Raw genomic sequence first — 14,458 nt, forward strand, 5'->3', positions numbered from 1 at the left:
GGCCCTTCTGCTTTGCCATAGAGTTACGAAAAGGAACTGCGCATGCGCACTAACACCTGCCTTTGACATTGAGAACAGCATTGCATTTCCTCATACTTTGAGTTGTAAACTAAACAGGTAAGACTTTGCATTTTGTAAATAAACGCAGCAACATTAATCTACATTCGGCCTTAAACGAGGGTATTTATACAGAAGGAACTTGAATGAAATGTATGGTGTTTAGTGCGAAAGAAATCGAGCTGTTGAGATCTAAGACGCTAACTCATGCTGATACTGTGTTTTCAGAAATCAAAGAAAATAAAATGAGTTCTCACGAACATCTTTCAACACTGTGGCATTATTTGACTAATGAAATTAGTATATGGGAGCCATTTTTAAAACAATGTTAGCTCATACGTAGTTCGAGACCCTTTATCTCAGATCAATTACTGTTAAATTAGTTATTAAAAGAGAAACACAAACTAAAAATCAACCTGTTTTCTTTTTAACAGCTATTAATCTCAATACAGTTTGTAGCTGATTTTCTAAAGCGATATTTTGCACATTTTCTTTAAGGGTTAGTTCATAAAAAGAGAAAGCCAATTGACTTGCCCTTAATCCACCCAAGAGAACACTATTTGTCTTAGTAAAACAAAAAATAAATAAAATTAAGCTTGTTTTCAGGAGAGCCACAGGCAGTGGTGTAGTCCTTGCTATATGAACTTATACTCAGTATGCTTACTTTTTTCCATGAGCTGTTTGGGTATTACGACTTCTGAGGATCATACCCTCGGTATACTCATTTGTTTTGGTGATTAGACTTCCCTAATTTTTATGTAATGAGTTTGGTGTTTGAGTTTTTCGAAGATCATAACAAATCAGCTGAATGATGTCTCGCTGTAAAGTAAAATTATAAAACAGCATGGGCATTGCTTTAGCCCTCCTATATTTCCATTCAGCCCCCCTAAAACTTTTGCGATTACCCTATGAACTGTACACTACTAAATGATCGCCTCATTCCCCTTTAAATTTAATGTAAAAACAGCGGCAGAATCCCGCTCCTAAACTTGTTTTTCAGTTAGTCAGCAAACCACAGCTGTGCAGACCGTGAGCACAAGGTTTGTTTATCAATAGATTGTTAGAATATCTGCATATTTGCAGTTCTTTGCTATAGAAACACTTGTTTCCTTGTTTGAGATATATATATATATATATATATATATATATATATATATATATATATATATATATATATCAAATGAATCAAAGACACATTGACTTTCGTCGTTTCTTTGCCTACTTTTAAAATTTGGATTGGGTGGGTAAGAGTACACTACCTTTTATTTTAGGACTACACCACTGGCCACAGGTATTCATTTTTGTTTCTCAGAGTGCTGTAAGCCATTGGGTTTAGTTTTAAAAATGAGCATGGCTACGCTTGTTTTAATATAGAAAATTAAGATATATATTTTTTGCAACACTCTACTAAAGAAAAAAGTTGCTGGTGTTGAGGGTGTGTAAAACAATCTCTGTTGGCTAGCAAAGCAAAGAATGTTTTATTAGATGGAAATAGAGCATTCCCTCTAGGTTGGGAGAACGTTCCTAAAACCTTTTTTTAGGTTGTTACCAAAAACCTTCGTGCAACATTCTGGGATGGTTACTTTTTGGTTAAAGTATGTACTCTCATTGAGGTAGAGTTATTTTTATTCACACATTCTGACCTTCTGAATAAAATAACTTCACAAAAATAATATTTGCAAATACTAAATAGTGAATTCATATTAGCAGCCAATGACTATCAAAGTACAACATTGTTCACAGTCAAATGAATAGTGCTAATGCTGTTTTAGAGTCATACTTACAAGTGATTTCAGATTGAACATTCAAAGTACCATGGTAAATAGAGGTGTGAACCTATACTGGTCTCACGGTTCGGTTACGATTATCATGCCTTCGATTCGGTTCAATTCGATATCATGGTGCATTGACGATGCTTTCCATATACAGTGTTATATTTTAGGAGGGAGGCTATAACAAACTGTCTGTATAAACCAGGGGTCACCAATCCTGGTCCTGGAGAGCCGGTGTCCCTGCAGGATTTAGCTCTAGCTTGCCTCAACACACCTGCCTGGGTGTTTCAACTATACTTAGTAAGACCTTGATTAGCTTGTTCAGGTGTGTTCGATTAGGGTTGGAGCTAAAATCTGCAGGACACCGGCCCTCCAGGAACAAGTTTGGTGACCACTGGTATAAACACACAGACACACAGCACCACACTGTCTCTCATTCAAATACATATACAAACATAGACAGAACCAAACAAACAAACAAACCAACACACACACACACACACTTAAGCTCTCGCAACAGGGAAAACGAAAAAAAAAAAAAAAACGGAAAAAAGAAGCACTTTTTCGATGGTCCCTTATTGAGAGCTCCTCTCAGCGCGAGCTCTCCCGGCTAAACACATATTGCGAGGCCTTAAATGGAGCAGCTTTAACCAGCTTTGTCTTTTTGTAGGAAAACACTTTAGATCTTTTTAGGGTAAGATGTTTTTTAGTTAATGCCGTCTATCACTAAATGTGTGTCAGGAATATCGTAAACAAAACCAACTGAACCGCGCTCATTTCGGGTGCCCCCCTGGATATACAGCGCCCTTAGCATTTGCCTATGGTGCCTATGCCACAGGCCGGCCCTGTGTTGGCTGAGTGTTGTAAATACTCACGCTCACCTCCCTCGCGACAGAGCGCACAGGAGATAAATGATGTCAGTGCATAATAACCGGTTATGATTATTACTGAACCGATACTGAATTGTCCGCGTCTGCATCGCAGTGCACCAAAGAAACAATTAATTTTGACACCCCTAATGGTAAACTATCGAGAACAGGTCGCACTGAATGAATGTGCGAATATAAAACCAACTTCACCTCAATTGTTATTTGGTTTCTAAAATAAATTATTGGGAACCAAATAGAGCATTAAGCTAAAGTTCATTGTTTGCAGAGCAGAACACTCCAAAACAAAAACATTATCGTCAGCAAATGGTTGAATAATGTTCCCCTAACATTCCTGAAACATTATACACTCACCTGCCACTTCATGAGGTACACCTGTCTAACTGCTTGTAATGCAAATTTCTAATCAGCCAATCACAGGGCAGCTACTCAACTCATTTAGGTATGTAGACATGGTCAAGACGATCTGCTGCAGTTCATACCGAGCATCAGAATGGGGAGGAAATGGGATTTAAGTGACTTTGAATGTGGCATGGCTGTTGGTGCCTGAGTATTGCAGAAACTGCTGATCTACTGGGATTTTCACGCACAGCCATCTCTAGGCTTTACAGAGAATGGTCTGAGAAAGAGAAATATCCAGTGAGCGGCAGTTCTGTGGGCGCAAATGCCTTGTTGATGTCAGGGGAGAATGGCCAGACTGGTTCCAGCTGACAGAAAGACAACAGTAACTCAAATAAGCACTCGTTACAACCGAGATCTGCAGAAGAGCATCTCTGAATGAACAACACGTCCAACCTTGAGGCGGATGTGCTACAGCAGCAGAAGAGCACACCGGGTGCCACTGCTGTCAGCTAAAAACAGGAAACTGAGGCTACAATTCACACAGGCTCACCAAAACTGGATAAAACTGCGTAATGCTATCATATCAAAATGGACCAAAATATCTGAGGAATGTTTCCAGTACATTGTTGAATCTATGCCACAAAAGTGGGTCCAACCCAGTACTAGTACGGTGTACCTAATAAAGTGGCCGGTGAGTGTAGATTTTCTTGTATGCCATAGTTGACTCACCTGTGTGTATTTTCACAGATCCATCATGGTCAGCGGGAAGCGCATCGCTGACGTGGGCTACAGGCTGTTTTCGGGCTCCATGATGCTGCTGACGGTGTACGGCGGGTATCTGTGTGTCGTGCGGGCTCAACGCTACATGCAGAGAAAGAAACAGCTGGAGCTGGCGGCACAGAGCGAAAACACGGCCTCAGAAATCATCAAAGAATGAGGACTTCATCACTATAATGGACACTGATCATGACAATGTGGAGACGTGTAACAACAGAAACCTGCACTCATTGGAAATGCATGTGGAGTTCAGTGGCTCAGAATGAGATTTGTGTTGTAATATATTAAATGTTCTTTGTTAAAGCGATGACTTCTGTTTGCTTTATTAATATGCAGGGTTCCCACAGTGGTTCACAAATATATATTTTTTTTTACATTTGTTATTGTTTTAGGTCAGGGATGTCAAACTCAATTCTTGAAGGGCCGCAGCTCTGCACAGTTTAGTTCCAACCCTGCTCCAACACACTTACCTGGAGGTTTCAAACAAGCCTGAAGGACTCAATTAGTTTGATCAGGTGTGTTAATTAGGGTTGGAACTAAAGTGTGCAGGGCTGCGGCCCTCGAGGAGTTGAGTTTGACATACCGTGCATTTTAGAGCTGAACACAAATTGAAATGATTTTATTTCAGTATTTTTGTTATTTAAATATTACATTAAAATATTAAATAAAACAGTTTAATTTAATAATAAATCAGAAAAAATAATAAAATAAAATTGTGTTTTAGCATTGTTATTAAATAAAAATATTAAATAAAACAGTATAATTTAGATAAAAATAAATTTGAAAAAAATTGTGTTTTAGTATTGTTATTAAATAAAAATATTAAATAGTTTAATTAAAAATAAATCTGAAATAAATAAATTGTGTTTTAGTATTGTTATTAAATTAAAAAATTAAATAAAACAGTATAATTTAATTAAAAATAAATCTGAAAAAAATTGTGTTTTAGTATTGTTATAAAATAAAAATATTAAATAGTTTAATTAAAAATAAATTTGAATAAAATAAAATTGTGTTTTAGCATTGTTATTAAATAAAAATATTAAATAATTTAATGAAAAATAAATCTAAAATAAATAAATAAAATTGTGTTTTAGTATTGTTATTACATAAAAATATTAAATATTTTAATTAAAAATAAATCTAAAATAAATAAAATAATTGTGTTTTAGCGTTGTTATTAAATAAAAATATTAAATAATTTAATGAAAAATAAATCTAAAATAAATAAATAAAATTGTGTTTTAGTATTGTTATTAAATAAAAATATTAAATAATTTAATGAAAAAGAAATCTAAAATAAATAAATAAAATAAAATTGTGTTTTAGTATTGTTATTACATAAAAATATTAAATATTTTAATTAAAAATAAATCTAAAACAAATAAAATAATTGTGTTTTAGCATTGTTATTAAATAAAAATATTAAATAATTTAATTAAAAATAAATCTAAAATAAACAAAATAATTGTGTTTTAGTATTGTTATTAAATAAAAATATTAAATAGTTGAATTAAAAATAAATCTGAAAAACAAAATCAATAAAATTGTGTTTTAGCATTGTTATTAAATAAAAATATTAAATAAAACAGTTTTAATAAATCAGAAAATAATGCATTACTGATGAAAAGAAAGAAAAACTACACATCAAAAGTACTAAAATGAAATTAAAATGACATATTTGCCAGTAATTCTTAAATGATTTTGCTTCAGGACGGCCAATATAGGTGCACAATTGAAATATTATTTTCATAAAACAAATAAAAATATCCTTGCGAACAAAAAACAGCAATTTTCCATCATCTGCAAACAACTGCATTATAAAAATGTACTTTATTTAGTTCAAGCCTTTAAAAAAAACAAACAAACAGACTTGTTCATCGTGGGAACCCTGAATTTATCATTTCCACTTTATAAATTATATTTATTTGCATTTATTTTATTTCATTCACATCTACCCAGAACATCAACGGAAGGTGAAAGCTCACCAAATTAAACCAACAAGCGCCTTATTACAGGAAAAAAGGCCCAGCTTTCAATTTTAATAAACTTATTTGGTTTTCCAAAATAAAAAACAAAAAAACGGCGAAAAAAAAGAACCAGCACAGGAAAACAAATTACAAACACATCAGTAACCAAAAAACAACCAATAAAAAACAAAATAAAGCAACTGCATGTGGAAACTCAAGTACATCCAACCATTAAAATCTGAAGAGGAAAGTCTCCAGCAGGAAAAACCGTCTCCCAAAACCAGGAAACGAGGGAATGCAAACATCACTAATTTAATCGTTTCTCTCTTTCACAAGCTTCTCATAGTGGCCGTACAGTCTTTATGGAAAAAAACAAAACAAAACTCCTCAAAAGCCACCATGGAGTGTCAGGAATCCCGCAGCAGGATGTTGTAGTTGGTGTTTTTGGTTGTTGGAGTGAGGTATGGGGATGAGGAATTAGTCCCGACGCCATATTTCTGGGACTGGAGTTCTTTGTGCGAAGGCCACGAGGACGAATTGTCACCATTCACTATGGTTTTGGCTCCAAGTTTTGGAGCCAAAATGACCGTTAGTGCCGTTTTCTCCTCGCGGCGAGGCAGATTTGAGTCGCTCTTTGCCTGACGTTTCAGTTTCTTCCTCAGAGCTGCTTTCAATATCGCTGCGGTCATCTTTGGACACCTAAAACAACAGTTAACAATCATTTTATTGTGTATTTTTTTGTGTACAACCCTGCCGACAAAAACTGCTTAAACCAGCATAGGCTGGTTGGCTGGTTTTAGCCAGTCGACCAGTCTGATTTTAGGGGGGGGTTTAGCCATTTTCAGGCTTGTTTCTTAGCTGATCAGGCTGAAAAATGACCAGTTAAAACCAGTTTGTGTAAGCCTAGTGTAAACTGGCTAGGCTGGTCATTTCTCAGCCTGAAATGGCCCAAACCCATCTAAAATCTACAACCAGCAAATATAGGCTGGTTAAAGCCGTTTATTCAGCAGGGAAATCAACAAGCTTTTGAATAATGTCGGTGGATGTCCGCTAGGTGGCGCTAATGTGCTTTAAAAGCATAATTCTTCAGCATTTGCACTCAAATCTTCCTAGTTTTTCTTTTAGACTATAGGTAAGGCCAATTAATTGTTTTATTTTTATGTTTTTAGTCTATGATGTGTTTCAGATTAATGATAATATCCTTCCAGCCACATGGTTATACCTATTTTTGAACAATAGAAAACAATAGACAATTATGTAGTTAGATTGCTTAGTATTTGAGATTATTTTACAAGTACAGGTCAGAATATGTATTTTGCTTTTTTAAACATGAAAATATTAAATAACTAAATATATTAAGAAATAGATAACTGCTCTCTATTTTTGAATTTCCAGTTAATTTACTGTTTGGAAATCAGAAGTGAGACTTTTTTTTGTAAATGATGATAATTTATTCTTAATTTATACTGTGTTTATAAAGTGCCATAAAAGTCAGCAAGTTTCATACCATCATAAAGTCAAAAATGTAAATATTTTTTAAATTAAAACGCTAACAAACTAATATACATAATGTGTTCATATTTGTCAAAAGCCAATTAAGAGAAAAATTCTTCTCAAATAAAAAAATAGTTTATAATAGTTTATTTTATTTAAACTATTTCAAAATAAATTTATTCAATTTGCTCAAAATAAGCAGAACTGTCTTAAAACCTGATTCATTCAAATATTTTTGAACATGACAAAATACAAACTAAATTAATATAATTAGTTCAAATGCATTAGAATAATATTTATTGGAATTCTTATGATAAAAATAACCTGTTTATTGCATATTTAAAGCACATTTTAATATATTAGCATTTAACATAATATTGCAAAAATCTGCTTAAAACCTTTTTACATTTTAGTATGTTTTTTGTGCTTTGCTTCTTTTTTAAACATGAAAATATGACAATACTACATTAATTTATGCATATTTTCGATGGTTCATAGTTTGTATGCTAAATAATCTCTCTATATTTTTGAAATCCCATTTACTTTTCAGTTTGAAAATCACAAGGGGGTGTTTTTTATTTTATTTTAATTTATACAGTGTTTATAAATAGCCATAAAAGACAGTAAGTTACATCATAAAGTCAAAAATGTTGCAAATAAATTTAGTTTTTGATTAAAACGCTAACAAACTAATATACATAATGTGTTCATGTTTGTCAGATATGTCAATTAAGAGAAAAATTTTAGTTCTCAAATAAAAAAATAGTATTCGTTTATTTTATTAAAATCATATTCAAAATGCATGTACTAAAAATGCTTAAAACAAGCATCAATGACTTAAAATCTGATTCATTAAAAATGTTTGAACATGACTTAAAATACTAACTAAATTAATATAATTAGTTTAAATGCATTAAAATGATATTAATTGGAATTCTTATGATAAATATAACCTCTTTATTGCACATTTAAAACACATTTTAATATATTAGCATATAGCATTTAGCATAATACTGCAAAAACCTGCCTCAAACCTTTTTTCATTTTAGTATGTTCGACAAATTTGCATCGCATTTAGTGTATTAGTTAATTATTAATCCAATGTCCAATGGTATCCAAATGTAAACAGTTAAGTTTGAGTTCACGCTAAATATACTATACTATGATCCAAATTGGACAGAGAGTTTATATGTAATTCCAAAAAGAAAGTCTTAAATTTATAAATAATATATCAGGAATTTAGGCCTACACTTGCCCAATTAGTTAAACTTGCTGGAAAAAAAGAAAAAGTAAAAACTCTGTAACCTAAATTTTATATGCAATTCTCGCACATAAATCTTCAACTTGCCCTCAAAAGAGCAGGAGGTTAAACCCACGATCCGGGACGGCAAACTACTTTAAAAGGGATCATGGGAAAGGAGTAAAGAAAGCAGACTTACAGCTGAAGAGAGAGAAAGAGAGAGAGAGAGAGAGAGACTAGCAGAAAGAGCGACAGATTTCTATTGGGAGAGAAGCTGAAAGACAGGAACCATCTTCTAGCCAGCGAAAGAGGGAAAAGACAAACCAGTTCTGCAGAAGAGAAAGAGATAAAAGAGAAGAAACGCACGTAACTACACCAACTTCTGGAGAATCTCCTCACTGAGAGCTAAAAAAACAGGCTGATCTGCTTCAGTCTGACGTCATGACACGGTTTCTGGGTCCAAACTCTACATCAGACGTCAAATGTGAATAACAAAATGGTGCCAATATACACTGATAATGTGTCATTTCAATATTAAAATCACGATCGCAATGATTTCAAGTTTGACGGATTTATTTTAGGAAGGTTAAAATTACTGTGTTGATCTTTATACTATTCAACAACTCTTCTGATTTTACATATTAATTCAGCGTATTAATAAAGTCATCTGGAATGGCAAAGAAAGCGTTCTTGCAGGACTCCCAGAGTTCAAAGATTATTTGGATTCATCTTCAATGCCTCCTCCTTTATCTTACGCCAGACATGCTCAATAATGTTTAAGTCTGGTGACTGGGCAGGCCATTCCTGGAGCACCTTGACCTTATTTGCTTTCAGGAGCTTTGATATGGAGGCTGAAGTATGAGAAGGAGCGCTATCCTGCTGGAGAATTTGCCCTCTCCTGTGGTTTGTAATGTAATGGGCAGCACAAATGTCTTGATATCTCAGGCTGTTGATCTCTGCAGATCTCTCACACATCACAACATCATAATACATCACAATTATTTTTATATCGTAAGTCAATCAGCCCTTGAATGTGATATGAATAACCATTGGCCATAAATGGAGACTGTTATCGAGTTCTCAAATGAGTAGAGGCTTGGACCCGGGAACAGTATTTCATTCGTCACGACTGAACAAATACAAAATGAAGTTGTTTTTTGCGCACCTTTCCCCTGACGATGGCTTTGAAGGCGATGCGAGCGATCAGATACGACCAGAAGATGTGTAGCACCTGCAGAACCAGCAGCAAGAAGTTGAAGAGCCACCAGGACGGGTACGGCCCGATGATCTGCCAGCTCTCAAACAGAGTCGTGTTCAGGATCCTGAGACCGTCACAAAAACAAATGAAGAATTGACTTAACATTTCTGAAAAATGCCCATTCTGACTTTGAAAGAAAATAAATTAACTAAAAACCCACTGACGACATTTCCAACCAAATTCATGAATTTAAATTTGAATATTGCAAAAAATAAATTTCTATATGAAGGTTCATATTTAGCTTAGAAATGCAAATAAAGCAGTTTTTATCCGGTGTTTAACAGAACTATATTTATAAAACATACATTTCTAACCAAAGTTGCAGACGTAACTTATATTGCAAAAAACATTAGCAAATTAAGTGGCTTCCTCCAATGTGTTCAAAGAACAAAACGAATGCAAAAAATATTTTCATTAGCTAATTTTCAATCAAAATTTAAGAACGTAACTTGAAATATTGCAAAAAATACGTACGTTACTTAAATTTCTATCCAAAATTGTAGTCGTAGCTATTGCAAAAAATGCGTAGTTATAATCCCAAAGTGTTTGAAAGTACTAAACGTAACCACAAAAATCTTTATACCATCAAAACTTCTATCCAAATTTGCAAAAGTAACTTGAAATAAAGCAAAAAAAAATAAAAAAAAATAAAAATAAAAATGGAAATAAAGTGCTGTTTTCAAAACAATTAGCTAAATTTCCTTCCAAAGCTGTGAACATAATTTAAAATATATTAGAAAAAAAATATTGCTATTTTTATCCCATTGTTTTCGAAAGAACAAAAATTTTTTATCAAAGTTTACGAAAGTAACTTGAAATATTGCAATGAAAAAATTGCGAATAAAGTGCTGCTTTCAAAAACAGTTAGCTAAATTTGCTTCTAAACCTGCGAACATAACTTGAAATATTAAAAAGAAATATTTGCAAATAAAGTTATACTTTTATCCTAATTTTTTCGAAAGAACAAAACTTAAGCTAATTTTTAAATTAGCAAAATTTCTATCAAAAGTTGCAATCGTAACTTGAATATTGCAAAAAATATAAACATTAGTCAAATCTCTAACCAAAATTGTAAATGTAACTTGGAATATTGCTGAAAATGCGTAGTTTCAATCCCAATGTGTTTGAAAGTACTAAACGTGACTACAAATCTTTACACTTAAAAATTTACATCCAAATTTGCGAAAGTAACTTAACATGTTGAAAAAAAAAAAAAGCGAAAAAAGTGCTGTTTTCAAAACAATTAGCTAAATTTCCTTCTAAAGCTGCGAACATAACTTAAAATATTAGAAAGTAATATTTGCAAATAAAGTATTATTTTCATCCAAAAGTTCGAAAGAACAAAACTTAACTCTAAATTTTTAATCCAAAGTTGCGAACATAATTAAAAATTTTAGAAATACATATTTGCAAATAAAGCTTTTGTTTTAATCCCAATGAGTTCAAAAGTACAAAACATTACCAAATTAATTTGTACTACATTTACCTAATATCTATATTTAATTATATACTATAATAATAATAATTAATATTTAACTTCAATTAAAACTATACAAATTTGGGGAAGTAACTTAGAATATTGAATACATAAAACATATATCAGTAATTTCTTTCCTCATTATTTAGCTCTCCACTTAAACAGAGACACTGAATCCAGATGCTTGGGTTTCATCTCTGCTGGAGTCAGTCAACGGAACAGTTAATTGAGCAATTACATTAACGAGCACACAGGAGACACACTGACCAGAAGGGGAAAATGATCAATCTCGTCCCGAAGAAGATTATCCCGAATATCACAAACACCACGTCACACACACGCTGGTATTTGGCATAGTTTGCTAACTTTGCCGCCTGTAAGAAGAGGGAAAACATAAATATCAAAGAAAATAACAGTGAAAAGTCAATAGGATAGAATTATACTTCAGCACTTCTCAAACAGATTCTTAATATAAATTATTAGAATAACAATTCGAATAAGACGATAAATTTTTGGTGATTTTGAGAGGATGATACTATATTTTTCTAATATATTCTTGAAGGATTTGTAGATTAGTGCTATTTAAAAGCTTTTTTGTCCAAAAAAAAAAAAAAAATCAATCATTAACATGGAATACTACAGAAAACACTTGAAAATAAAGCACTATTTTCATCCTAACATTTTCGAAACGTAAAAAGTACAACAGTCAAATTTCCATACAAATATGCAAAGTAACTTGCAATATTGAAGAAAAATGTAGAAAACAGTGTCTTTTTCAAACCAATGTGTTTGAAAGCTAAATTTCTATCCAAAGTTGCTAACATAACTTACAATTTAGAAAAGAAACATTTGCAAACAGTGCTATTTCTATTCTAGTGTTTTTAAACACTGATATTAGCTAAATAATATGCAAAATTGTGGAGGTAACTGGAAATATTGCAAAAAAATGTTTTGTATTTATTTACAAAAAAAATCAATTATTGACATATATAATGATTATCTTTAGATATTAATAAATTAAATGAACATAAAAATTATACATTGCAAAATTATAGGCTATGAAAAATTAAACATTAAATATGTAGAACTGAATCCATCAAACATACATGCATTTTTTAAGGATACTCTACTTTTATAATATATATACTTCATAGATTTGTATATATCTTTTTCAGCTTTTGAAAAATATTTAATGAAAACAAATAAATAATGTATGAATCAGTTATTCAAAGCCTAAAAGGAGAATAAATAAAGATATTAAATATTAAAAATTATCTTTAACTGGAAAATCCTTGGCATATATATATATATGCCAAGATATATACATGATATATGTCTATACATGATATATGTCTATATACATACATACATACATACATACATACACACACACACACACACACACACACACACACACACACACACACACACACACACACACACACACACACACATATATACATACATATATATATACATATATATATATATATATATAAATATATATATATATATATATATATAAATATATATATATATATATATATATATATATATATATATATATAATAATATGTTTCTGTAAAATTTTGATATTTGTTTTATTTAAAAAAAATGACAACTGAAAGCATAAAACAAATTATTTAGAATTATTTACATTATATTTATAAAATTATTTTTAATTATAATTACATTATAATTATTTACATTTAGAGTTAGTTACAGTATATATAGGAAAAATGTTTAGATCTTAATCAATTATATATATATATATATATATATATATATATATATATATATATATATATATATATATATATATATATATATATATATATATATATATATATATATATGCAGAAGTGCAAGTGTTTTGTTGTTGTTGTTTTTTTTACCTCCAGCAGGAAGTCGGAGGCATCATGAACACACATGACCAAACTTCCCACACGCAACATGTTATTTACATATGAGAAACTGATCAGGCCGATGGTGGCCAGATGATGAATGAACATGATGAGGAAATCCTGAAAGACACACAACATAAACCTTAAATGAATACACTAGATGCAAAACACAAACACATTATGCAAATTAATTACAGTCATACTACAGGGGCTGTTGGATGCTTGATTCTGATTGGCTGAGCATTCTAATAAAGATAAACATACAGCTAAATTAGTTCTGGCAAGTTTTGAATCTATACTGAGAATTGATTCAGATTTAATAAAAAATGAGTCGCGATTCATCAATGAATACATTTTTTTCACCCACCCGTACTAATAACACCTAAATATTTGGAGACATTGCAATGTGATTATAATTAAATTTGATTTATTTATTTTAAACAGTTTAAATCACACTCTTAAACTCATAAAAACAATTACGCAAACACAAATACATTTCACAATAATCAACAAAACACTTATATCAAATCTGCACAAACTCAAAATAACAATTGATTTTAACCAATTTGAAATGAAGCATGGTAAAGTACAAGCTTATAATTTATCAGTATGATCTGTATTTTGGTACTGACTCAATTTTACAGTATATCGGCACAAAAGAAAAAAAAAAAAAAAAAAAAAACGTTCTTGGTCCATATCCTTACAAATGGGTCAACTAAAAGTAAATCAGCATCTTAAGTATACAGTTTGACCGTTCCTGATCTCAAAAATAACAATTGAAAAGTGTCAATTATGCTTATAATACTATATTATTATACAATTATGCTTATAATATACTATAATACTCAGTATAGTGCAAATACTATCATAAACGTATACTTAAAACTATATAGTTTAAATACCACCGTAAACTTAAAAATAAAACTCAGTATAGTGCAAATACTATCATAAACGTATACTTAAAACTAAGTATAATGCAAATACTATTGTAAATGCATACTTAAAACTTGGTATAGTCCAAATATTGTCATAAACGCATACTTAAATCTTTGTAAAGTGCAAATACTATCATAAACGTACACTTAAAACTTTGTATAGTGCAAATACTATTTTAAATGCATACTTAAAACTTTGTATAGTGCAAATATTATTGTAAACGCATACTTAAAACTGTGTAGTGCAAATACTATCGTAAACGTAAACAACTCAGTATAGTGAAAATACCATTGTAAACGCATATATAAAACTTTGTACAGTGCAAACACTATCGTAAACGCATA

At 31.3% G+C, this 14,458-nt stretch overlaps 3 protein-coding genes across 5 annotated transcripts in view; 1 reads left to right on the forward strand and 2 right to left on the reverse strand.

Annotated features, from left to right (window-relative positions):
• Window positions 1-14,458, reverse strand: part of s1pr4 (sphingosine-1-phosphate receptor 4) — a 525,180-nt gene that overhangs the window by 446,427 nt on the left and 64,295 nt on the right. The gene's annotated exons all lie outside the window — the stretch shown is intronic.
• cox14 (cytochrome c oxidase assembly factor COX14) lies at window positions 15-4,142 on the forward strand. Its single transcript, NM_001302766.1, has 2 exons — window positions 15-117; window positions 3,806-4,142. Exon 2 carries the CDS (start codon window positions 3,813-3,815, stop codon window positions 3,993-3,995), a length of 183 nt encoding a protein of 60 aa, NP_001289695.1. The 5' UTR covers window positions 15-117; window positions 3,806-3,812; the 3' UTR covers window positions 3,996-4,142.
• The window catches only part of cers5 (ceramide synthase 5), a 63,920-nt gene continuing 55,111 nt past the window's right edge, over window positions 5,650-14,458 (reverse strand). The window contains exons 7-11 of one of the 3 annotated variants that reach the window (XM_021469303.3): window positions 13,170-13,298; window positions 11,542-11,648; window positions 9,705-9,861; window positions 8,739-8,868; window positions 5,650-6,504 (exon numbers count right to left, since the gene is read on the reverse strand). In XM_021469303.3, coding sequence (XP_021324978.1) covers window positions 8,776-8,868; window positions 9,705-9,861; window positions 11,542-11,648; window positions 13,170-13,298 — 486 coding nt within the window. In that variant the 3' untranslated portion in view covers window positions 5,650-6,504; window positions 8,739-8,775. 3 annotated transcript variants of the gene reach the window in all.

The sequence above is a fragment of the Danio rerio genome, chromosome 22 (genome assembly GCF_049306965.1).
Source record: "Danio rerio strain Tuebingen ecotype United States chromosome 22, GRCz12tu, whole genome shotgun sequence".
Classification (NCBI taxonomy): Eukaryota; Metazoa; Chordata; class Actinopteri; order Cypriniformes; family Danionidae; genus Danio; species Danio rerio.